Source organism: Aptenodytes forsteri, unplaced genomic scaffold, assembly GCF_000699145.1.
Source record: "Aptenodytes forsteri isolate BGI_AS27 unplaced genomic scaffold, ASM69914v1 Scaffold207, whole genome shotgun sequence".
NCBI lineage: Eukaryota > Metazoa > Chordata > Aves > Sphenisciformes > Spheniscidae > Aptenodytes > Aptenodytes forsteri.
Window position 1 is genome coordinate 465,665 of NW_008794836.1, and position 12,282 is coordinate 477,946.

The 12,282-nt window shown below is 49.9% G+C and overlaps 1 protein-coding gene across 1 annotated transcript in view; it reads left to right on the forward strand.

Annotated features, from left to right (window-relative positions):
• Positions 1-76: 76 nt before the first annotated feature.
• Positions 77-12,282, forward strand: part of LOC103894984 (T-lymphocyte activation antigen CD80) — a 27,726-nt gene continuing 15,520 nt past the window's right edge. Inside the window, exon 1 of the mRNA XM_009274478.2 lies at positions 77-226. Coding sequence (XP_009272753.1) covers positions 139-226 — 88 coding nt within the window. The 5' untranslated portion in view covers positions 77-138. The remainder of the gene's footprint in view (positions 227-12,282) is intronic.

Sequence of the window (12,282 nt, forward strand, 5' to 3'; positions counted from 1 at the left end):
GGGCTTGTGCTCGTGTTTTCTTGGGGGCGGCAGCGGGCAGGAAGGGGAGGGCGGCGGCGAGGGGTGCTGTGGCTCCTCGGGCACTGTTCCCCTAACCGTGGCGTCCCCCTCTCCTCCCAGCCCAGGAGCTACGGGAAGATGGCGTGCCTGCCCGCCGCCCCGCCGGCGCTGGCCTTGAGGAGGTGGCTGGGGCTCGGGCTCTTCGTGCTGCTCTGCCTTAGCCGAGGTAAGCAGGAGCGGCCGGCGTGGGAGCGCGGGAGGAGGCGCGCTGGGCCCGAGCGGGCGGCAGGGGCCGCCTGCCGGTCTTTGGGGGCCGGCGTGGGAGCGCGGGAGGAGGCGCGCTGGGCCCGAGCGGGCGGCAGTGCCCGCCTGCCGGTCTTTGGGGGATGACGGCCCCCGGGGCACTCGTTCTGGTGTCTTCTGCTAGGGCTGAGGTCGGGCCAGGGTTTGGGGGTGGCTGGCTTGCTAACCGTGGCGGCGAGTGCTGAGGATGCGTGAGCTCTCGGCTCCCCAGGCCGGTCGTGCCGGGCTGCCGGCTCCCAGAGGGGCGAGGTGGTCACCTATCCCAGCTGGAGTGAGAGCAAGGAGGGCGTTTTCGGGGTGGCTGACGTCCACAGTGAGCATGTGGCGTGGCCCCTTGGGCTTCGGCTTCGGTGGCGGGGCAGTTTCTGCAGTTTTTTGGATGGCTAAAGTGAGCGTGCGGTGGGGCTGACAGGGCAGGGCGGCGGGTTGGAGGGTTTTCCGCCGCCCGGGCAGCGCAGCGCAGAGCGAGTGCTTTCTCCAACAACACAAGTCCCTGTCGGAGGACTGCAAGGGCTGTCCCCTGTCCTTCTCCAAGGACCTGCCGCAAAGCTTGCTGAAGTCCACAGGTCCCCCCCGACCTCAAGAGGCTTGGGATGAATCTTCTCAGCTGTGTGAAATGTTAACCTTGAAACCACACAAGACTCTCTTCTCAGCTGAGATTCGTTGTGGATGCAAAATAGGTTGTGCTTATTGGCAATTTTAGTGTTTCATTGCAGCTAATGATACTCTGGAGCAAACCCGGCCTGAACTGAGGCTCTGGTTAAAAATCAAGTGATGCAAAATTAGGAGTTTTTCATGCTGATGTTGTGAAACTGGGAGGTATTTGATGCTGAGTTTTGTTTTGAGTTTCGGTCTCACAATATTAAAACAAAACTCAGAGAATTTAACGGGGATTGAATCACAGAGCTCACTTGTGAAGAAAGGATCCACTCCTGAGATCTCTGCTCTCCTGTCTTCCCCCACACTCCTTCCCCTACCTCTGCACTTGTCAAGCACAGATGTATTTTGCCTGCACTGCAGCGGGCAAGCAATCCGTCATGTGCAGAACTGTTTCTCTCTCCGTACTGTAAGAGCTTGTGGTATGTTATTAATGTAACTATGAGCATGCGGTAATTAGCCGGTCATCTAGTTTCTCTAAAAAGGATGCTGATTCCAAGACCAAAGAAGGGCAATACTTGGATATACAGTCTGATGCATGCTAATATCCGGTACTAGAAATAGGAGTTTGATAACAGAAAACTAGGTGTTCCTGTAGTTGTACTTTTTTTTTTTATATGGCTTGCTCAGGGAATGATAGTTTATCCTGCTTTCCATCTCTCCATCTCTTTCTTTAGGTCCCTGCTTGTAACTTTCGAATCCCCTGCCCAGTTTCAACAAAATTTGGCAGGGAGGCAGAGCTGGCAGAGATGCAGCATCCTTGCCCACTGCATGGAAGCCCCTGGCTAGCCACGGGCAGCACCTGAACAGCCGGAGCCTGCGCTGCCCCTCCTCGTGCCCAACCGACAGAAAGAGCAGGAGGCAGCTGCCAGGGGGCTGTAAGGAGCGTAGAGGCACCGAGGGCTTGGGAATGGGCTGGGAGGTGTGGGGAGAGGTGCCTGGGCTGGGAAACACAAGGCACAAGTCCATATGGCAGCAGGGTTTGGTCATCCTGTTGCCGAGAAGAATTACTTCTCCAAATCTGATCGGTTACAAAATTCTGGGATTTAACTCTGCAAGAGGCAGAGTGGGAAAAAAAGCGGTTTTAAAAGTATTATATCAGCTTTTGGGGCATAATTGTTAGATGCTTCCCACACAATGAGTCTGTGGAAGTCCTGGTGCCTCGGGAGCGGGTTGCTTGGCAGGCTGACAAGGACAGCACATCTGATGCACTTTCTTTCTCCCTCTGTATGCACATGTACACACCCTGCCACCTTTCTCTCCAAAAAGAGGTATTCTTACATTAGTGACACTTGAAAACACATGCTACAGCACCCACAAACGAGTGGTCGCAAAAGCTTTACTAGGACTTGCAGGTGATGCCTTCCCTAGCTCACCCACAGGGACCACAAGGACCAACTTCTGACCTTGTCGTGGCAAAATGGTGAAGCCCAGAAAGGGAGTCTGCCGTGGCCCTGCCAGTGACTTCCCACGCGTTGTTACGCGAGTCACCAAGGCCAACGTTTACAGAACTGACCCCATGTGGGACTGGTCATGACCACATCAAGGCACAGTCAAAGCTGGCACCCAGAGCCTGTGGCTACATCTTGTGTCCTTGGGTTTAGCCCAGGTGTTCTGGTGCTTGCACACCTCTGTGCTGTAGCGCTCCGAAAGGTCAAGTAGCATGCTAGGATGAAAGCAGATGCTCTCCGTATGTCCTACATGAGTGAATCCTAATATAGGGAATACCAGGCTGAATCTTTACACCGTAGCAGAAGGCAGCTTTAAGAGGGTCTTAATTAAAAAGGATGATTTGAAGGTTGTATTTCATAGGAAGTCGTGTATGCCCAAGCTACATGGATACGTTTGTTTCCCCTTGAATTGAATTTTGCTCCTCTGGGGTTCACCTGAGGTGACCCACTGAAATGACAGTGTAATTTAGAGCTGCTTCTGAGATGTCATCTGCTGCTGGAGACACTGATGTGCATGAACGCCCTGCTGTCTCAGCACAGTGGAAAAGTGGCAGAACAGCCTTGATTACAGCCTTGATTACAGCACAAACTTATTTATTTACGGTCTGAACGCATTACCAGTATCCCCATGGGCTTGTCTTTCTCCTGCCATTCCACCTTCACACCTACCTACGAATATCGGGATGTTCTCAGTCCCAGTTTGTTGTATTAGGAAGATCTTGCTAGAAGTCACCCAGTACGACCTTTCTCTGCCCGGTGTGCAGACGTGGCGTAGACACTGATTGCAGGGCCCCAGCGAGCCCGTTTTTTGTCCATGGAGTATTCCTTTTAGGCTTCCCTGGAGTCTTTTCATCCAACTGGGGACCATCTAGTTCTTGGTTTCTTCCCAGTGGTGAAATTTTTTGGGAAGTTTTGAGGAAAATCCCTACAGCTTTTCTGAGTTATTGGAGAGTTGGGGAGGGGGGGAATAGCCACTTCCCTCCGCATTGTGAGAGAGCACTGGCTCACAAGTAACTCACTCTGGGAATCCCCTCTCGCATGTTACTGCCACTAAAGAGCTCGGAGTGCAGCTGGGTTTCAGAAAGGGACAAAGAGGGTTGAGAACAAGACAGATTCCCTGTTTTGTGGTCACCCCAAAATATTGAAGTGTCTAACAATGAGCTTTAGGTGCTTGGCAGCTAATTTCTGTGCCAGCTCTGCTATGGGTTGTGCCTAGGGCAGATTTCATGGCGGAGATGGCAGAAATTTTTATGTACCAGATTTGCCCACTTGATCACTGGATGCAAATTGAGTTTCTGTCTTACTGCTCTTGCTGCCTTCAGCTGGTTTTTTAATTTCTTTTTTCAGATGAGTTTCTGTCTCCTCCTGTTCCAGACATGCAGAAAAGAAATGTCTTTGGCTCAAAAACAAGAGCAGAGGAATTAAGGAACTCCTTTTTCTGTCTGTCTATCCAGAGTGAAACCTGCCGTAACAGCTTGTCTGGAGAAACACAAACCCAACTAAAGGCTCCTGCTTTTGCTTATAGACTCTGTTTTACTCCTTCTGTTGTGGTTTTTTTTTTAAATGAAAGAATTCTTTAGAAAAAACACAGAAAATTAAACATAGACAAGCTACATTCTTACCCAGCCAAAATACAGTTACATGCCTGCATACCGAGTTTGTAAAGCTACTGGTCGAACATTCCTTTCACCCACATTGTTTCCTTTTTCCAGTTAGGTCAGAATGAACCCAGATAACTCAGGTGAGCTCATGTTAGTCTGAGGGCAACAGCTTTTTTGCATTTCTTGGTTCACCGAGACATTTGTAACCTTTTTGCAATGTGAATGTCAGACATTCCTGCATTTAAACATGCAAAGTTTAGGGCTGAAGTCTTTAGCGGTAGGTTGCTAGCAGAAGTTGCCACCCTGTACGCTCTCACACCTTTCCTGCTCATTGCTGCCTCAATTGTGAATTACAAGTGTGGTTTAATGGGCGTAATTAATCTGACATAAATGAAGGCTGCCACTGATGGAGTTATCCCCCTGCCTTGCTTGTGATGAGTTAGGTTTTTGTGGGGGTTGGCCCACTCTCTTCAGTGCCAGTTTGCTTTTACACCTGACGCTGTGTACCCTGGAGGGGGATGCAGACAGGCAGCACAGCTGAGGGGGCCAAACAGGTCATTGCCACCGAAAGGTGCTACAGTCCTGCTCCTCTCTCCTCTGCTTCTGGCTACGCGATCTTCCTCTCCTTTGCACTAGTCTGGTACGTGTCTGATCCTTGGATGATCTAATTTGCCTTCCAGCTTAGCAGAAAGTTTCTTCTTCCCCCCCCCCCCGCCTTGTTTTACACCAGTGTGGTGTATTGAACCAGCCTCTAGAGAGCCCTGCAAGGAAAGCGGTGGGAGCACGTGAGGTTGGAAGGGAAAGGGGTGCCAGATCTCCTCTGCTCGTGTGGGGAAGGCATGAGATCAGTGCCAGCTTGTCGTCTGGCTGCACCCTGAGGTCGTGCCAGGCTGGAGGAGAATTTCCATGTTCAGAGGAACTCTCCTTCCTTTTTAACATGTGTTTCCTACTGTAAGTGCTGCGCGCATGTAGATGTGGTATTTTTCACGAGGTGGCAAGGCAAATATGCTGAACGCAGTGAAGTGTGTGCTTGGTGAAAAGAGGTCAGTTTTGTTTTTAAACAGATGAAATTTATGTTTAATTGTAGCTGTTCTGTCCCCTTGGAGGGACATCACCATCGGGAGTCTCAGGAGGTCATTTGAGAATATGTAAATCTTTCCCAATGCAGAAATGCCACAGGCTTTGCTTCTGCTTTTTCACTGTTATGCTTTTAAAATATCATTGGTCCCAGGGGACTCCCTGGCTGAAAATAAAAGTGCTGACTGCTGGCTAACGGTGGTGTATCTAGCTATACAGCACTCAAAAGATGTTCACCCTTTGACAAGCCCAGAATGCCACTGTATCATATAAAAAGTTGTTAGAAAAGACCATCGAGGCAAGTGTCTCTGCGCACCGCTGCTCTCCCCATAGCAGGTACCCTCTGGTGTGGTTTTAAATGCCTGGCAGACAAGGATTTCATCCCTGTGCCGAGGGAAGTGCTTCAGTCTGAAGAGACCTCACCATTAGACACTGCTTCCTACCAGCCGAGAGAGCCCCTTCCTTGCGCCGCCCTGCCCTGCGATGCTCCCAGCCCGTGCCTCCAGCGGCCCCTGCCCAAGTCTCTCATTTCACTCCCTCTGCAGCTTTTGCAGCTTTCAGACACCTCTGGACTGCTTTGGTCTTGTTTCCTTAGTCATCCTTCAGTTAATTACCGTTTGCCATGCTGCACTCTTATATAGGGCCATTTAATCTCTCCTCCAGCCAGTCCTCCAGCTGCGGGGTTATTGTCAAGGTTATCATCTGCAGAGTATTTGTGAGTTAGTGCCCAAGCAGGGACCGGGCTTTTATAACAAGATAATGGCTGGCAGGCCTGTAGTGTTGTTAGCTGCACTGGTGAATATTGCTGTGACTGTGGGCAAGTACTTTAGGAGCAACGGGAAAAAAAAAAGTTGTAATTTTTCTAATTCTGAGTGGGCTTATGTGAGAGGTATCGTACTTGATTTTTCTGGTTACTGGGCACTTTCACCTTCTATTAGTTTCAAGAGTGGGCTGGCTACTTGGGGAGCACACAAGGCAGTGAGATTTAAAGCACTGAAGAAAACTGGGGCCTTAAGCGGCGGGGAGGACCTCAACTTCAAAAGCTGTGCTGCGAGGACAGCAGCATGCATGACAGTGGTACTGGAGGAATTAGGAAAACGATCCGAGAACATCTTCAGCTGGGAGATAAATATAGAGGAAGTGCAAAGTGATCCACTCAGCAAGAGACAGAGTCTGCGGGGGAAAAAATTAACAAATTTATTTTTGTCTCTGCATGTGACAAATCTCCCCCAAAGGCCTCTCTTACACAACTGCCACATCTAGTTTCTGCCCGCAAACTGGGAAATAGCAAGAGTGCTGAGCCAGTTGCAGGAATTTGATCTCGAAACGAACTATTTTAATATGCAAATCCTCTGAGGACATCCAGATTTAGTGTCCCCCCTGCCCTTTTTTAATTCTAGCGGGGTCACCCACTCCGCGCGCTGGGAATGGAGAAAGGGGGAAGGTTCAGAAAGACTCTTCCCTTCGCTCCTTTCCCCAAGTCAAAGACGTCCTTCTGTCCCCATCGCCGGTGTCCCTGCCGGTATGCAGCACGGGAGATAAGCAAGCCCTCCTTCCTCTCCTCCCCGAGCAACACCCATGCAGAGAGCTCCGCAGCAAAGGGGAAGATCTTAAGACACGATATAGTCCCCACCCCACCCCCAAGTACTTGGTGTCTCGTCTCCAGCTCCTTGCTTGGATCTGACCTCCTGGCTAGTGCCAGAAATTTGCTGACTGACTTGCAAAGAGTTGCAATCTTACTCATGTTATAAATAAAGCAGACTGGACATACCCAGGCAGTGGGCTTGTCCCAGCCGGGGCACTGGTGACTCAGAAAGCAGTAGATCTTTAGCTCAAGAAGTACCAGAAAACGAGCTGGGCACAGCAGGAGCAAGAGTGAGGGGTACCAGCTGGCTGGAGCTGCCCCAGTGCTGCAGCGAGCCCCTTTACCAAAGTATTTCAGATTCCCTTTTGTCTTCTCAGTTGCTAATTGCAGATCATGGAACTTTTTCGTAATTAATGAAGTTTCCTTCCCTTTGAAGCCAGGTTTTTGACAAGTTGTGGCAAGGTAACAGTGTTTCCTTTCATTCATCTCTAGCTGGGTTGCCATGCTGGCTTTTGTGGCAAAAAGGCTATTAGGGGGTGTGAAATCTGCTTTCTGGGGAGCAGCAATTAAGACTGGAGAAAGCAGAGTGTTCAGTCTGCAACCTGCAAAGGAAACTGTAGTTGGAGGGAGGGCTTCAACAGGAGTAGTGCCTGTAAAACTGGGACCACATTGGACACCAGCATGTGTTGAGAGCACCCTGTGAGCCACTCTAAAATGAGTGTTACCTACGGTACATCACTGCTTACCAAAGTATGCTCAGGGAGACAAATGAGATTGATAATCTCATTTGTCATCAATAGGGCCTCAAGTTAACATGCTGCTGGTACAAAAAAAAAAAAGGGGGGGGGGCTTAGTGCGCACCCCCAAAGATGGGCTGTCTTTCTGTCTATAGACGCAGGAAGGTGTCCTCTAGTTTTCACAGCCGCTTCATGATTTCAAGGATTTCTTCACTAAAGGCTTTGCACGTGAAACAAAACAGCATTAAAATGGAACGAAGGCTGCTGAAGAAGTCAGGCACCAAAACACCATGGGGATATTATAATTGTTGCCAAATCACGCAGTATAGAGCTGGGTGAAGCAAGGTTACCGTTTTGTTTAGGAGGCATGTAGCAACGTGAAGAAGGGAAGTGCATAAAGCCACATAAGGAGTGCCATGCCCTTGCTATACCACTCCGAGCAGCGTGTCGCGAGGTTACGGTGCAGAAGCAAGCAGAGCTGAACTTTTAGAAAAACCTCTTTAAACTGTTTCCCTATGTCAGGCAAGCCGTGACATCATCGTAAACTAGGATTAATCCCGTCACTTAATGGCCGTGGGCACGCTTGACTGGTGTAAGTGGGTACAGGGAAGCAAGACTGAGTGGAACTGCTGCTGAACGAAGTGCGTCGCTGTTTTTCTTTGGGACGCCTTCTCTTCTGCTCCTCTCTCTCACCACATTTGGGATGAGTAAGGGAACATGACCTTGCAAGAGGTCACCATGACACGAGTGAAGCAAACTGGGTTTGCAGATGCTTTGCTTTGTCAGAGCAGCCTAGAGCAGCTGAAGGGTAGCAGCAGGCCTGTGGTTCATGACCGGGAGGTTGGGCTTGGGGTTGTGCAAGGGGAAAGAGCTGTTCCTCCTTTCTCTGCGTGCCGAGACCTCCCTTTGCATGCCTCCACTTGCTGAAGTGGAGTCTGAGTAGAAGGAGCCTAGGAGGCTTGCCAGGCACTCATGCCCAGGTTAATATGCAGTCACGGACTCCTTAAAGAGGATGGCTGGCAGGGCCTGCCAGCACCCGCTTTGCTCTGTTTTATCCCATCTTTCTCATTTCATGGGGTCTTTACAGCAAAACGCAAAGGAAGGCAATGATTTTATGTGCTGCTGAAATGTCATGATGTCTCCACATAGAAGTTATCTGGGCATCTAATGGGGTCTTTTCTGTGATCCGTGTATTCGCAGTGTCGCAACACTGATTTAGCTTAAATACAAAGCATTTCTTCCTGTATTCCAGTGTAGCACAGGACGTTTGCTGAATTTTAACTCCATGGAAAGCTTTGGGAGACTCTGATTCCTCACTGGTAAAATCACCTGGGATAAAGAAAAGACCAATGAAGAGTGTCTGGTCCTTTAAAGACTCAACTTTTTAAAATTTCTCAATTTTTCAACTGATTATCTGTCTTGCTCGGAAATCCCCACAAAATTCAGTGTTGTCCTCAAAGGATAAATCGTGCAAGTTTGGGGCAAATGTGCTATTCACAGAAAATGAGGGGCCTGAGCTGCAGAATTACCCGGGGACTGTCGGGTGTGATTCCCACACCGACCCCAGGGGATGGCCACCAGGAGAAAGCCACAGCTCCATGAGACGTGTTTTCCTCAGCTGGCCCAGCTTGGTTACCAGAAGTGCCCTTGCCTCACCATGACGTGGTGTGCACCAACTCCCAGAGCTTCAACCAGAGCTGCTTGAAGTCCCTTTTTCCAGCCCATGCGCAGGTAGAGGGCAAGAAAGGTGTCAGTGCCCCGACAGAGCGGGAATCCCGGGTGCAAGGTCCTAGGCAAAGTCAGTGATGCCAATAATTTAAGAGTACAGAGATCAGCTGCTGTTGCAAAGATAAAAAGGGGACTTTATGGGGGGGGGGGGAAGCAACGCAAGGCTGTTTTGACCCTCCCGGTTTTGGAGGGCCACCGACAATATGCCTCAGAGCTTTCTGCAGAACTGTCAGTTGAAAAAATGTGCAGATCCGCTGTCTTACCTGCTGCTTACATGGGGGGCAAAGGACTCCAGGCCCACCAAGAAGGTCCTTTCCCTTCACATGTGTTGCTCTGTGGGTTGTGTGCGAAGCGAGGTAACACAAGGTAAGATCAAAAAAAGGCAAAGCAGTTCAGAAGGGCAGAGAAATGGGGAATGGAGGGGAAAGAACGGCTTTGGGGTTTCTGTTCACCAGAACTTATCTGAAGGTTTCCAGCAGTTCAGCGCTGCTTCTCTGAAGCATGGCGTGGTCTTTTACTGCCTTTTACAGTCAAATGTCTCTGCAGGACTTCTGTCCCAGAGGCAATCTGCTCTCCCATACCGCCTGACTGTATGTGTGGTCAGGATAACCAAGCTGTCTGTGGCCGGGGAATTTCTGAAACATGGCTTGGGCAAGGAGTGAAGGAAACAGGGATACGGGCTCAACAGCTCTCCTGCTTGCTGACTCTCAGAGCAAACAAGAAAGGATGGGTTTCCTCTACACTCACGTTTCTGTTCTTGTTAGCCCTGCATTGTGAGGCATCTGCAGCACAGGCATAGTTTGCATGAAACATGTTTTTCTGCCCGGGGAACAGAAAGTCAGCCCTTCCATCGGTTCAGTGTTGCCACGTACCGTGGGCTTCCAGCGATGGAGCAACGTGCATGCACAGCAAGGGAGTGGGTGGGCTTCAGGGGGCATGGGAAGAGGAGGGATCTTTTTTCTAGAAAAGAAATTAAAAATTATTTCCACGGTGGATACCTCCCCCACAGCCTGTTACAGAGAACATTCAACACAGAAATGGGACAGAACTAAATTTTCATTTTTGCTTTGCAGTTCACCTTTAAAGTGAAAGGGGACTTTTGTGGGGCTGAATGACTCTTCGTGGACTTTGGTTCCTTCAGGCTTGCAGCATTCAGGTTGCAGTTTCAAGGGTGCAGAGCCTTTTAAGGGTAGATGTGACATCAGCAGGAGTTTCCAGCCCCTGCACATGTACTGCCAAGGAGGTTTTTGTTCTCCTTTTGGTTGCAAAGGAGACTCTTAGGGGCAAGGCACGGAGAACCTCATGCAACTCATGATGCGATGTCACCCTGACATTTACTGTACGCCTACTCTTCCCCTATCGCTGCAAAAGAAAATAGAAAATTGTCTTTATCAGGCTCCACAATCCCAAAGTTCGACTGGTTGCTCTTGTGAATCTCTCCAGCAACAGTAAGAGCTGAACTGTGGAAACAAGCAAAGATGTGGTCGAGAAAAAAAAAACAAACCACACACACACACAAAAAGCATGCAGACATGCAGGAGGAGGAACTTCAAGAATCACAGTCTAAAGTGGGCTGCTTTTAAGGTGAACAGAGGAAATGCTTTTTCACACAGCATGTAATCAAACCATGTAACTCATCGTCACAGGATGTTGTGGAAGCCAAAAATATATGTGCATTCCTGAAGGGGCGAGATCTCTTCGTGAAGCGTAGGTCTAGCAGTAGTGATTAAACTGCCGGTGTCAAGAAATCCCTAAATTTGTGACTGTCAAAGGTTGGCAGGGCATGCCAGTTCTTATCCTGTGCAGTGTAGAAGAACTGGGGTTTCTACCATCTTGCTAAGAGTTGCTGGCTGACACAGGTCAGCAGGCTGAGTGGGCTCCTGGTCTGCCCCAGTCTGGTTGCTCATAGTCTGCGATGCATTATAAGGGGAAGTACAGGTAGAGTGTGTGTGTGTGTGTGTGTGAAATTGTGTTTGAATCTTTCCCTTTGGAAGACCAATGAAGTGGCTGAGTGGAGGGAAACCAGTTACATGAGAAGTTGCTCATTTAGTTACATATTCTATTTAATTAGTATTAAAGCATTCTATAATGTTGCCAGGACCTCCTCGGTATTTTTTCAGTGTGTTTTCTATGGATTTAATGTAAAGTGTGTGGGTGGGATAGGGGTAGGTGTGTCGCAAGGGAAGGGGGTGAAAACTTATTTCACGTTCTGTCCCAGGCTCTCTGCCTGGGCTAAACTTCATCAAGCTGCCCCAAGATAGGGCTGTGCTGGGGCACTGTCTGAGCATCTGCTTGTCTCCCTCCAACACCAGCAGCTGGAGGACTGCAAAGCATGTCATCAGGGTGTGCTGCTGGACACAGGTCAGCATGCTGCAGGGGTCTTGCTGCCGGCTGTGTGATGGCGTCCCAAGGGTCTGTGAGTCACCTCTAAGCAAACAAGCCCTGGTGGGCAACCAGCTTGTGGCTGTTTTGGACACTTCAGCTGAATCTGAATGTCACAGCACCCCGGTCACACCCTGAGCGCTGCACTCTGTGCCCGTGTACGGCGTGGCTGTGGTTAGGCGTTAGTAGTGACAATAGCATGTGAGCCAGCATCAGCCAGATTTTGCTGGGGGTGGGTGGCAGTTCTTAGGCTCAGCTTTGTCACGTGTTCAGTTCACGCTTCAGGCTGAGGCTTTGCACATGGGGTCTCACCTTCACTGACGGCTGATGCTGCACTCTCCCCATCAGTGACACACTGCCTGGTCAGGTCTTTCCTGCTTTGTCTCTCGGACATCTGGACTTCTGTAAGGCCTTTGACACGGTCCCCCCCAACATCCTTCTCTCTAAATTGGAGAGATATGGATTTGATGGGTGGACTGTCCAGTGGATGAGGAATTAGCTGGATGGTCGCATCCAGAGGGTAGTGGTCCTCCAGGTGGAGATTGGTGATGAGTGTTGTCCCACAGGGGTCTGTATTGGGACTGGTATGTACTGTTCAATATCTTCATCAATGACATAGACAGTGGGATCGAGTGCACCCTCAGCAAGTTTGCAGATGACACCAAGCTGAGTGGTGCGGTCGACACACCTGAGGGACGGGATGCCATCCAGAGGGACCTGGACAAGCTGGAGAAGTGGGCCCGTGTGAACCTCATGAGGTT